The sequence below is a fragment of the Sparus aurata genome, chromosome 11 (assembly GCF_900880675.1).
Source record: "Sparus aurata chromosome 11, fSpaAur1.1, whole genome shotgun sequence".
In the NCBI taxonomy this organism is placed as follows: Eukaryota; Metazoa; Chordata; class Actinopteri; order Spariformes; family Sparidae; genus Sparus; species Sparus aurata.
The window spans coordinates 15659318-15673344 of NC_044197.1; the positions used below are offsets into that span (position 1 = coordinate 15659318).

At 40.9% G+C, this 14027-nt stretch overlaps 1 protein-coding gene across 4 annotated transcripts; it reads right to left on the bottom strand.

Annotated features, from left to right (window-relative positions):
• matk (megakaryocyte-associated tyrosine kinase) lies at positions 1-13964 on the bottom strand. Of its 4 annotated transcripts, none has more exons than XM_030433200.1 (13): positions 13642-13960; positions 13352-13396; positions 11693-11806; positions 11492-11607; positions 10896-11115; positions 8696-8789; positions 8494-8559; positions 8264-8363; positions 8065-8149; positions 6656-6729; positions 6342-6537; positions 5882-5968; positions 1-2408 (listed from the first exon to the last, which is right to left on the bottom strand). In XM_030433200.1, exons 2-13 carry the CDS (start codon positions 13358-13360, stop codon positions 2181-2183), a joined length of 1389 nt encoding a protein of 462 aa, XP_030289060.1. In that variant the 5' UTR covers positions 13361-13396; positions 13642-13960; the 3' UTR covers positions 1-2180. The 4 variants fall into 4 exon arrangements, with proteins under 4 accessions (XP_030289060.1, XP_030289061.1, XP_030289062.1 ...); XM_030433201.1 differs by having other exon boundaries at positions 13544-13960; XM_030433202.1 differs by having other exon boundaries at positions 11492-11604; positions 13352-13964.
• Between the last annotated feature and the right edge of the window lie 63 nt (positions 13965-14027).

The window sequence follows — 14027 nt, forward strand, 5'->3', positions numbered from 1 at the left end:
TTTGCAGAAATGTAATTTGGCAACATTTATTCCGGCTATTGACTTGACAGAAACTACAGTGCACATGCTTGTTGTAATGACATCCAGTGAAAAGGTGCGGCTCACTGATGAGCTTTTAATGATTTCCGACAACAATGTACTTCTGTGGTACAGAAGAAAATACTATTAGGGCCTTGGCTACACGGAAAATACCTGTTAGCTTTATTATTGTTTATTATTTTATTAATATCAGGGCTCCCGACTGTGACCAAAAATTTGAGACAGCGAGACTAAATTTTACATTTAATCGCGCAATGTGCGACCAGTGAATTTGCCGGTGTTTTTTTTTTTTTTTTTCTTACACTGGTATGTGGAAGGGGCGAATCGAAGAATCTGAGATCTGGAATCACAGGTGGCAGGCCAATGTGTGTGAGAGGGGCAGGGAATTGGGAATGGCACTGTAAGTGGCTAATGTGTGGAGGAGGAGGGTCCTAAAGTTGTTCCGAGAGCGGAAAGATAAGGTTTTACTCCCCGTGATTCCACCAGGTACGTGTCCGCTGCGTTACGATAGGTTTCACTCTAGGCTATGTGTTAACTTCCATCAGGTTCACTGCGCTGCGGATCTGCTCCGTCCCAACTCCGGAAGTCCGGACCCCTCTGGAACAGATACACAGGACTTATATTTCGGCGGATGCCGGAGCACGATGCAGCAATTCAGATGAATTTAGCACCAAGCAGACAGGAAGTCATGTACCAAAACAACAATATATCATCCAGTTACTTTTCAAAATAAAACACTCTGTGTTGACACCAGCACACAAATCTCAAAGATGAGACAAATATAAGCTCTTCTACTAATCCTTAAGTTAGGAACACTCCTCGGTCTCGTGACACCAGTTGTCGATGGCACTGTGCCGTAGCGGACTCAAAACGCAACCGGTGGGGGTCGCCGGACGGCGGATGGCAGAGCAAAACCAGATCGGAGACTTAACGCACCGGACATGTATCTGGTGGAATCTCGGGGTTGTGTTCTCCCCGATAAGCCTAGTAGTGTGCCAGAGCCAAATTCTAACTCAGAGGATGAGTCTGAGTCTGAAGACACAAGTGTGGCGAAAAAGGGCAGAATGGCTGCTCAAATTTGACTGGTTAAGGTCTCAGAGAGATGAATTCCATGAACTGCAAATTGTGAAGTTGATACCCGCAACATGTGGGGAACACGAAATTTGCAGGTAATGCTGGTACTACACAGTTAAAACATAACACATTGGTCAAACACAGTGCTAGTCTAAGGCATAAAATATGACGTGACCTGTACTCCAATGAAAATGCAACTCCGCTGTCAGTTGCATTTAGAAGGCAACAGGCTGTTAATCAGTGCGCTGAGGAAGCCAAATTAATAATTAAGTTTAACACAGCCTTTTTCATTGCCAAGGAAGAACTACTCTTTACCAAATATAAAGGCCAACTCAACCTGCAAAGAAAGAACGGTGTGAAACTAAATGAACATATAATAATTTCTTAATTATTATATTATATATATATATATATATAATATATATATAGTCAATATAATGAATTTACGGTGTGCGCCCCTAAGTTCTGTGATTGCCCTCCTTTTTCAGTTAGGGGCCACTGTGCCTCTAGTAAAAAAAAGTTAGTCTGGAGCCCTGAATATTGCTTAGTTGTCTTTTTTGGATGGGATTTGTGGAGAAAAAAAACATACATCACAGGAATGCTGTGAAAAGCATAGTGTCAGCAGACTTCAGAAACTGTGGCTGTGCATTGTTACTACAGTGAAGGATCTTGACTTTTAAAGTCCAACTTTTCAATGTATAAAGTCATTAGGATGTATCCTCTGTGGACCATGAATGTCTGTACAGAGTTTTTGCAGTCGTTTCTGTAGTTGTTGAGATATTTCAGTCTGGATCAAAGTGATGGAATGTCATTTTCATCCATGGATAAAGACGATCATACCACAGTCTGATTCACCCATTTTGCTCAGATCCATTGAAACAAGTTTGATATATTCATGGCTCCAACCATTAAGCCATTTCTCATTGGCATTACACGATAATCAGTGTCACATGGTGATTGTCTCGTCCCATCCATGGTGATTGTCTTGTGATGGACAACAACACCACCACAGTGTGCAGATTAGCTGTCCAACAGCTGTCCCTCTTCAGCTCAAAATTCACAAACCATCAGCATCCGGACGCAGACCTGATCCCATCCCGACACTCCGCTCCAGGACTCAGGCTACATTTACCCACCTCTCCTTCAAGTTTCTCTCTTAGTTTGTGGAAAGCAGGCCGTCTTCGTGGCTCCTGCTCCCAGCAAATCTTCATCAGGGCATAAACACCGGAGGGACACTCCTCTGGAGCCTCCATGCGATAGCCCCCCTCCACTCTCTCCTTCACCTCCTTCAGAGACTACACGGGCAGGAACAACGAGAGAGGATGAGGCAGGGTCAGTGGAAACATTAGTCTGCAGTATAAATTGATTGTGAGTACCGATAAGGGAAATCAAAAAACTCACTCAAACTCAAATAAAACTGGACAGCAATATTATGGGATTTGTGAGTGTGAGGATTTGTAGTACATTTACATTTACAAGGCCTTTGTAGGCTCTTAAGAGCAAATCCAAAAAAGAGAATAACAAATGGCAAGCCCTGGATGATCGTAACAATAAAAAGATGGTCCAGGGGGCGTGAACCTCCTGGACCAGGGGTATAAAATCTGGAAAATCAGCGGAGATCTCAGTTGTCCTGGGGTGGCTCATGTATGTGTATTCTGTGTTTGTGAATAAACACCTTTTGGTGCGGAATATGGAGAGTGATTCTGCTGTCCTGACATTGGTCGGGAGCTCGTTCCACCACTGAGGTGCCAAAACAGAGAAGAGTCGCAACTTCGCTGAGCGGGCTTTGTTTGCTTTCAGCGATGGCGGTACCAGCAAGTTGTCGCGCTGGGGCATGTGGTCATTTGCAGTAGGATATCAACTGACGTCATTTAACAAAATGTGAAAATATCTTTTTGTGTGTTCCCTTATTTCAGGCATTTAACTGAAAAGCAATTGATTTTAGGCAAGGGAAGCCAAGGTGAAAAAATGCTCATTTCTATCCAGGATTCCGGCTGTCCTGCAATCGACTGGATTGATACTTTAAGAAAGAAAGAAAGTAAAAATGATTTTATTACATGTGAATACTTTGAGTTTTCTTTACTCCTCTATCACAGGTAACTGAATATCTCTGAGTTGTGGACAAAACAAGACATTTGAGGATGTCATCTTGGGCTGTTTGACAGTTTCCCCCCATTTTTTAGACAATTTTCTTAACAATCAAGAAAAATAATCGACAATGAAAAACGACGTTAGATACACGATCGCTTTTTGAACGACTATTTGCATTGTTTGTTTGTAATGTTACAGGGTTTGATGGGTAATGTCGTGTTCTTATCATATTTAGCACTTTTATGGTTCCACCTCAGTTTTGTGTTTATGTACTTAACAATAAAAAATGTCATGTTATTTGTGTCATTGCTTCACTAATTATATTCAAAACATGGATACTGATCACACTCTCTCTGTGTCTGTTTGTACTTTCTCTCTCTCTCTCTCTCTCTCTTCATTCTTTCTGCCAACAGATAACAAATGAGCAGGCGCAGAGTTTAATTAAGGGGAAAATAAACTTGACCCAAATAAATCAACCTGAGTATATGTTAAACAGGCTGTGATTAGGAGGTAATTATCTGCATTCAAATAGACACCGCCCAAAGTAAGGTGCAAAAAACACATGCGAGGCTGTGTAGCGCTAATTCACCCTCTGTTTAATGCCACTTCATCCTGCTGTCCTCAAAATGAATTGTCAGCCAACAAACAGGTCACCTCTGCGGTCACGGCATAGAGATTATGACAAACAGAGCTGTGTTTAATAGCTTCCTTCTTTCCAGAGTCTCTAGACTGCAGTGTCTTCATGTGACGTCAACCTCCGCTCCTTCCGTTCAGCCTGTTACCACCTACACCTTCCTGCTTCGATGTCTACTTATACACAGCAGTGTAGTACAAGAACCAATACAACAGAGTAAAAATACTCTACTTGTTTTTACTCTACTGCATTACAAATCTTACTTCAGTGAAAGAATAGAAGAAATATGTTTGAAATACTTTCTATAAAGTTCTATAGTTCAGTCCACTGGTCCCTGGCCAAGCGCCCCCTCTGCATGCTGGTGCCCCACCACATACTGCTGGTGCTCTTTTTATTTTACTAACATCTTGAGTCCGTCACTGCATTCCAGCACTGCGTGTAAAACACAGATAAAGAGTTCCCCCTCCTCATTCAGTATAAACATAAAGTAGATTACCTACTTACTTAGACATGTTTCACTGTCACAGGGTAACAGTAGAGAGACTAAACTTCGATCCACGCTGACGCACTGCTGTGACCTGAGATGCCTGATCTGTTCCTGATCTGACACAGTAAATTGTGGTCTGATCCGTCACTAGGCCTGGCAGACGGCCAGTCATACACCTACTACGTGACCGAGAAACAGTTACCTAAGGAGCTTAGTACTCCTTCCTGTTGAGTTCAGACTAGTGACGATAGTAAGAGTTATCCTGATTCTTATCTTGCAAAATCTTTCTGACCTTCCACAAAATTAGCTTTTTTTAGTAATTAGAACAGAGAGAGAGATAGAGATAAGATGGAGGTCTGCACTTACCCACACATAGTGGTTGTGCAGTTGTTTGATTAAGCATAATGTCAAACTCGAAGAAGGTCATATTTATCATATTAATCACATGTGAAGTGCAAAAGATTGTAAATATTAGGATCTTCAAATATTTCTCAGAGGTCAGATTACCTCAAAGATGGAAGACTGATCTGATTTAAGGAAAATTAAACATAGAAATGTAACAAAAAATGTTTTAAATACAGGTGGATAATTACTATTATCTGCCAGTGCAGTGAGATCATTCCCATCTGTGTTCAGTGTACTTTTTAATACTATAAGCAAACGAAGATGATAATAAACATGATAAACATTGTACCTGTTAAAAGTCAGCATGGTCACTTTTTGCATATCAGCATTACAGATGCACTAGCACAACTTTACAATGGATTTTGAGAAAACACCACTTTTAAGTTTAACTGAATTAATTTAACTGCCCAGATGGGTCCAAAGTTAGTTTTCATCACTTTGTATCTGGCCCAAACATATTTTTTCAATGCAGCAGATGTGCGGTGGTTGATATAGTTCTCATAATCAGTGAAGGTTGTTTGTCTAATGGTTATTTTAATACTATAGTTTTGTTCATTTTTTAAACTGAATGTCATGTAATCCATCTTGTCATCAGTGGAATGTACCCTGGCAAAATAACTTTTTAGAATGAAAGACTAAAAGTAACTAAAAATTTGATATTTTCTTCTTAAAATTGAGCCTCAAAAACAAGTCAGACTAGATTTAAATCTAAATTAATTAAAAAGATTATCTTTTGACAAACTCCTGCTGAAAATAAGACTCCGAGCCTTGAAGTGGATTATTTAAAATAACATTGTGTCTATTAAAAATAACTTGAATAAAGTCATGTATCAGGACAGAGACGAGTGACATTTACTTGAACTAAGTAAGAAAGTCATAATCAATTTATACTAAACCGATTTTTAATCTAAAGTTAAAGTTTTGACACTTTTTTAGAATTTGAGTTTTTGCAGTATTGGGTCAAGCCGATTAGCTGTTTCCAGTCAATATGCTAAGCTAAGCTAAGCTAACTCCTTCCTGACTGATACTTAAATACTTAACTTTGCTGTAACTGACATCTCTGTAATGCACAATGTAATGTGCCTCGTGACACACTCATATAAACACACACTAATAGTAATACTACGGCAACATGCACTGGTGCTACCTACCATTTTAGGGTAAGGTTGTCGACCGTAAGAGAAGATCTCCCACAGGAGAACACCGTAGCTCCAAACGTCTGACTTTGTGGAGAATTTCTGTGTAATGAGAGCAAACGTATACGCGCACTGAAAAATGTTGAACCCTTTTGGTAATCAGGCATACTAAGGAAGATCTGTTATAACTCCAGGAAACAGTCAAAACTCTGACATCCTGATGAACTAAAGGAGGAAATATAAACAAAGGGAAGTTATGCTGGAGAGACGTATGCATCAGGTCCTTACACCAACCTGCTCCTTATTCATGATGCATTATTGATAATAAGGCATGAGTAATACCCATGAAATACAAAAAAAAATGCTTAATCAGGAAGTCAAAGCAGAAGCATTCAGAGATAACACTGAGGTATGACAGAGAAGCAGAAACAAAAAAATAGGTTAAAAAAAAGATGACCAATGACATCATACCGACCTCTTTCTTCAGAGCCTCGGGAGCCGTCCATTTGATCGGCAGCTTGACGTTATCTGACACCTTCAAGTCCAGCTTGGTCAGGCCAAAGTCGCTCACCTTGGCCACGCCGTCGTCAGACACCAGCACGTTACGAGCTGCCAAATCTCTGTGCACCAATTTCTTGGACTCCAGGTACTCCATCCCCTCACACACATCGCTGTAAACACACACACGCACACACTTTATCATTTGAATGTTGTGCAGCAAACTGTCGAACACACACACAAATGTCATGTATAAACAGTTCAAAGATTGTTTGTGAAGTTTGAACTCACAGAGCAAAGCCGAGCAGCTGAACTGAGTTTATGACTGAACGTCCTCTTGTCCTGAGAAAGTTAACAAGGTTTCCCTGTAACACAAACACACACACACACATGCATGACAAAAACTACACTTAGATAATTTGAAGTAATATGACTATAAAATAAAGAATATCAACTTTAAGCCCGGGAACCCGAATTATCTTGTGGATTTTGTGACTTCATTATCCAGGAGGAAAAAACAGACTCTGCAAAAAAGTCGGCATAGAATTACAACTTTGCCTCTTGTACGTCTCTGTACTGTTTCTGTTCCTGAGCTGTGGCGCTTAATTACATGTTTTATGAGGTCACAGTGACTTTGACCACCAAAAACTGATCAGTTCATCCTCGAGTCCAAGTGGACTTTAAAGACATGTCCTCAAGGTTTTCTTGAGTTGTCGAACTGACACACAGCAGGCAGATCAGTCTTAAACTCAACGCCTGCGGAATACGGAAAATTCAGGAATATGGCAAAAATTAAGAAAAGTTTAAATGGCTGTGATAGACTTGAGAGAACTGTTTTGTTAATGGCTGGACTGGACTGGCTTTATCATGAAAGACTTGTGTTGACCACTAAAATTATTCTATTTAAAGAGGACAATCCTATTCAGTTTGATCGACTGAACATGGACTATTGCAGATCAGGGCTCGTATTCATAAAGAATCTTAAGGCTAAAAGTAGCTCCTAACGGGCGAATTTAGGAGCAACTCCTAAAAATAATGGGCGTGTCAGTCGTAACTTTAGGACTTTTTTTACTTAAATTTCCTCATAAATTCTCAATTAAATCCTCGTTTAATTCTCCTCATAAATACATTTCTTTATCCACTATCTTCTCATAGGCGTTGTCATGGGCTTGTAGGCAACTTCCTTATTTTCACTTCATGCATTGCGTAGCCTAAATGACTTTTCAATGGGCTGCCCTGTCACTCAACAACCACTCACCGTTGTCACCGCTTCAAAGTGCGTCCTTATAAATTGACGTCATCCTTAGCAACAGAGAGTTACTTTTAGTTTGGGAGTTCACTGTTTTCATAAGTAAAAGTAGGACTCAGCGGCTTTGTAAATTACTTTTAAGAAACGACTCCTACATAAAAACATTTAGTCCGATTTAGGAGTACTCCAAACATTAAGATAAAAGTCTTTGTGAATACGGGCTCTGATCTTCACACAGAAACCCACAGTCCAGCAGCGTTAAACTACAACAACAACAGATCATCCAGAGGCTTGCATAGTTAACCGAGAGAGAAGGGGAAGGTCTAATCTGTCACAACACCTTACAATTCGCTCATATTTGGCAGATAAAAGAGTAAATTGCTGCAAATTGTCACATGGAGCTCATTTAATGTATTTATAGAGCAACTGACTGATGATGCGTTGTCTCTACCTTCGTCATGAGCTCTGTGACAATGTGAAGCCCTTTGTGCAGAATGACTCCCAGCAAACGGACCAGGTTTTTATGCTGCAGCTTCCTGAGAGGAGTGAATTTATATTAAAAACACTAACATTAGAAATAAATAGAAACATTAACAAGATACATTCAAATCAAAATACCAAATCAGAAGTGATGAAATCGTCACACTCACGTCATCACCGTGGTCTCCTGCAGGAAGGCCTGAGCTGTGACATCACATTTAATGGTCTTTACTGCCACCCTCTGGCCCATATACTCTCCTTCATAAACAGCTGGGATCACACATCAGAACACACCCTTACAAGACGGAACTCTTTTTGTTTTTTTGGAAATGCCCTTTTCAAAATAAATGTTAAGACAAGCTGTTAATAATAACAGAAGATTAAATCAAAGAAAGCTCACCACCAAACTCCCCTTCTCCGATAGTCTCTCCCTGTTTGAGCTTTGTAATGTCCAGCAGCCATCCAGCTGGAGAGGAGAGAGGACATTAAAAATGACAGGCTTACAAAATCTTTATTATATTCGAGGGATTAAAAAATGATTCACTTAAATGATTTGATTAAAAAGAAAACACACACAAACACACAAAAAAACAACAACATACTTTTAGACAGCTCCAACTCGGCTGACTTGGTTCCTTGCTTTTGTTTGGGCTTCAGAAGAGTTGTTGCAATCGAGCCTTTGTGCTTCGAGTAAAACTGCAGAGATGGAGACCCCACAACAGATATTAACCACACACACACACACACACACACACACACACACACACACACACACAGTTACAGTATTATGGACATTATCATTTCCTTTGGTATGTTCACTCATACTTATCTATTCTTATCTGCAATTCCTTCTATTCTCCACAATAAACAATTGTGTTTTGTATATGTTGCCACTGACATCAGGTGTATGAATGTACTATTGTATTATTTTCTCCACCTCTGCAGAAGGAATAAGACGCAAGCTATACTTTGACAAAGATAACTTAAACATTGCGAGAACACATTCACAGAACTCAGGAAGCTGTTTGACCACTGTGGCTGACAGAAAAACCAAATGCGAGAACAAAGTCAACCTATATTAAGCTTTATATCACAATTACTGCTCCACACCGTCTACTTCTTCAAAGTCAGAGTAATGTCTCTGTTTCTAAACAACAGAATACAAAAAGCATCGAGGGACAGCAGCTGAATTAAGCTAGTAAAGGATGAGTTCATTCCCAGTGACACATCAGAGTTTTATATTGTCAGCAGACTGACAGCAGAGGGACTCTTCCAACATGATTCAGCCCAAACATTCATCTGGAGTGTCCTCCCTCTGCTTCCCTGCAGGAATAAGTCAGCTGGTCTGACACAGCCATCTGCGGTTTGCTGATAAGTTGAGTCAAGTCCGTCTTCAAACCTCACAGCAGCAAAGCTCTGACAGTAACCTCACACAGATGCAGACCAAATACAGATAAACCATGAAAATTGTGTGTTTTCTGTCTCTGCTTCCTTTTGACTCATGAAGTGTGTATTTTTACTCACTGAGTTCACTGAGCTGGCGGTTGTTCAGGCTGACAAACACAAACACAGCTTGCCTCAAAGTGTCGAGGACTGCTGCTGCTATGAAAATCAGTTATACCTTTGTCCTCAGCTCTGATTGGCAGATGTTTGCATGCTGGCACATTAACCTAAGATGGTGAGGGTGAAGATCACCTGCTAAACGCCAACGTGCTAGCTGTCATTGTGAGCATGTTAGCACGCTGATGTTAGCATTTAGCTCAAAGCACCGCTGTGTCGACATGCAGCCTCACAGAGCTGAGAGGACGTACACTCCTGTCAGTGTAATTCAGTCCTTCATATAAAAAAAGGAGAACATGACAGAACAGCCAGGAAAAAGGAACCCCGGCTTATGTGTGTAATGGGAGAAATCTTTTCTGAGGAACTTATTATTTATGCGGCAGAGTGGTTAAACTCTACACGCTTCATTTGGAGGATTGCATGCTGCATCAGAGCCAAAGTAGTGTATTTATTAAATTCCTTTATTTTATCTAGAATTGGATTATAAAAACACTCCTCAAGGGAACGTGGGAGCTCTGAGTTTCACAGTGTTTCGCCTACAACATTACTTATCACCCACCTAGAATGAAGCACTGAGGTCCGTCCCCAGACAGCATAACAACCATTCACACCTGCGCTCAACTAGCCCTAGCAACCCACATGAAGGCCAGTTGGGTCAACAACCCACATGTGATTACTCTGAAACTCAGAGCTCACATGTGTCCTTAACGACTCTGTCAGGACACTCCCACACAGACTTTAGAAGTGACACCATAGCTCAGTGTTGATTAAATCCTGGTTCTGTCGTTCCCCTGCCCTGCACGTCTCCCTGCTCCAACACACCTGATTCACATGATCCGCTCCTCAACTCTGCTAAAGCCTGACAACGACCCACTGATCTGTGTGAGCAGCATCTAAACTAAGGACCAGGAATTTGCACAAGTGGATCTAAACCCCCATCTACACAGTATGAATACAGACTTACAGCAGGAGAAGTGTTACGGCTAGTTCAAAGCTGACACAAATTGGTAGTTTCTACATTTCTGCTATTCACACAATAAAGTCATCCTGACACGTACAAGTATAATTTTTTGGTGGAGGTTTGACCTTTGGAAGTAGATGCAGTTCCCTACTCTCAGTTCTATTGTTAAATAACCCCTACATGTCAATAATGTACATGAAGTCTTGGAGCAATATGTCTTTTTCTTTTCACCTTCACATCAAAGACCTGCAGCTGCACAGAGTAACACAAGAGCCTCTTACCTCTATCATGTCAATGAGGTTGTAGAAGTACTGCGTCTTGTCGATGGTAAGCTTGTTGTCCTGATAAATCACCCGGTAGTGGATGACCTCTCCGGAGAAGCTGACACATAGGACGTAGTCGCCAGGATGGCGGATGGATTCTCGAACCAGGAACAGGCCGTCCTCGGCCGGCTGCAGCTTGCCCACCGCCTCTGGCCCGGAGATCTTCCCATGAAACCAACTAGTGACGGACAACGCAGGATGAGCCACACAACCCCACAAAAAGGGTACTGATACACACTCCATTTGGGATCCTAAATAAGTCTCAAATTGCTTAGAGAGACAAATTCTTTAACAGACAGCAGGAGAAAACTTCATCCAGCACTCAGTGGTTTACACACACGAAAAAAAGGGAAGTTGGAGTGATTAATCTTGAGACGATGTTTGTTTGCACGTCCCACACCAGCCCACACTGTGTGGTCACAAGATGTGATTGACCCACAGCTAAAGTTAAAAAGAGCTTTCATGTGACAGTCACACTGAAGGTAAACATGTGTACTGACATGACACAACGCATGAGCGAGAGGGTGTCAAATTTGGAAGAAAAGCAGACATACGGCATGAGGCTGAGGCTGGGGTCCACTCGGAGAGCCTCTCTCTCACGCAGTTTAGTGGAGTTAACGAGTCCCTCCTCTCCTGTGGTGTTGTGTCTGGCCTTGTAGTATCCCTTCTTCTAGAAAAAGAGCGATCAGGAGCTTGTGTCAAAATGCTGGAAAATAAAGACTGACAACAAACACTCCTTTTACACATGACAGTACCGTGCTGGTGTCAACAATAGTGAGGAAGTCTCCTTTCTGGTAGGCCAGCTCTCCAGGTTTGGGTTTCCTGTGGTCCCCCTTGGCTACACACTGAGTCCCTGCAGCCCAGCTCATCTGCAGCAGCAGCAGAGGAATCATGATGAGAGAGAGAGAGAGAGAGAAATCCACCCTGTAACATCTGCATGTCCGTCTGATATAACACTGTCAAACTTATAACTTTCTTTCAAAGAGCTTCTGTAATTTAGTACTGATGACAGACAACATATAGACGAAGCTCTGTGACTGTTTCGCTAGTTGTGTTGGGTTTAAACATCATTTAAAGAACATTTATTAAGTATTTAATATTAATTATCAGAACAACTTTACTCTCCCTGGAAGCCCCGAGATCCCAGGCTTATTTGAAAAGATTTTGTCTTTTAGAAAGGGAGTAAATAATGTCTTTTTCAGGTCAATTTGGGATCCCAGGGCTTACATGATTACACTGGATGAGCTGTTTTATTGTCATTTTTTTCTTATCTTATGTTTTAAAACAAACCCCATCTACTTCCGTTGTTCAGGAGAATGTTACAATTCTGTTTTGCTGTGAAGTTAAGAATTGTTTTATGGACTATAAAACTTTTCTCAAATTTCCATCAGCTTGAGGCTGAGCAGTTGACTGAATCTTCATTTTTGGGCGAACTGTTTCTTTTAGATTTTGGCATATAAAAACTACAGCAGACAGACAATTAATAAATTAGTAGCCTGTTGATTGAGAGGGAATTTACCAAGCGGCTATTTTGATGATGTTTCCGTCATTTTTCATGGACAATCTTAACAACTTTATTCTGTTTGATGGGAAGAAAAAAACATTGTTAAAGTATCACACCAGGTAATTATGAGTAATTATGGTTAAGAAATATTAATCAGAAGAGAAAGATCTTCCTTGACTGATTTGTTTATGCCTAAACAAACTAAATAAACAAACTCTTTGTTTTCATGACTGAACAAACAAAGTGACCTTAAAGAACAACACAATTTCATATTGTTTTACTTTGTTTATAGTGGTGGACCCTGCCACCTTGCTAGCTTCAAACAGGGTTCTGGGAACCTTATTGTCCTCTGAGTTTTTGCAGCATTTCAGAGCTTTTCTTATAGTCTCATTAAATATATAAATACAAAAATTCTTCTCCAGAACTACACAGTGCCCCTTTAATCTATGGTGAAAATAATAATAGCTTTAGTTGAAGTAAAGTCCGGCTTCTACTTGACACATTAGTAATAATAAACTACTGATATAACAGGCTGTAATAACACTTGACAATCAGTTGTTTATAAACCTTTAAGGCTCCTTAACATCCTAAATGTGTTATACAACACTTAACTGCTTGTTAAAAGCGAGATAACTATTATAATTAGAGTTTAATTAACTATTTATCTATGATGGTTATTATAATGCGATACCAGTTTATAAATGCAGGAAATGTAATGGGTAATTTCACAGGGCGGTATCAGTATTTTACTTCAGTCACTTGGTCGGACGGTTTAATAACTTAGACTATATTACACTAAGAGTCATTTCAGCGGACATACATTTATTAAATCGTTGTTATCAACCAAAAGCTAAAACCAGAAGAACACGATTAATGGATTCACACTTGAAGCCGCTCCGGGTCACATTACCTTTGTCATGAGCAGGACGACGGGCTGTTTTCCTGTGTTGAACACCTGTCGAAGAGAAAATGTCTCTGATCAAGCGCATGTCATTAAATCCTGTCCATCATAAGAAGTCCGCACTGTGGTCCTGTTTAAACGAGCAGCTGTTGTGTTGGGTGGAGGATCCACCGTGAGGCTGCTGACGGCTTCTTGCCTCACCTCTCCTGTCGCACACACTCAAAGTAAAAAGCCCGTCAGAGGATGAAGAGGATGAAGAGCCCTGAACTGGTCTCTTATCGACATGAATGTTTCAGTACCTGCAGCTCTCTCCTGAACACAGCCTCCCTCCTCTTCTTCTTCTTCTTCTTCTTCTTCAGGACAGCTGCTGCACGAAACTGAAAGAAAACACCAACGTGACGACTCCACAACCCCTCCGCAGCTGCAGTCCTCTCTTTGGGGACGTTTTCTGAGAAATTCGTTCGCTAAAACGACTCAGGAGGAACCAATTCAGGAGCTGCTCACGCTCCAGACGTGGACTGCAGCTGTGATGTGAGGCTGTCGTCAGGTCTGTCACACTACTTCCTCAATATTTAGGAAAATGTGGTTCATATTTCATGAAGCTACGCAAGAAGTGACGCCGCTCTGTGACTTCTTGTCTCGTCTTTATCACCACAGAAACAAAGAAAAAGTATAGAGGCGTGTT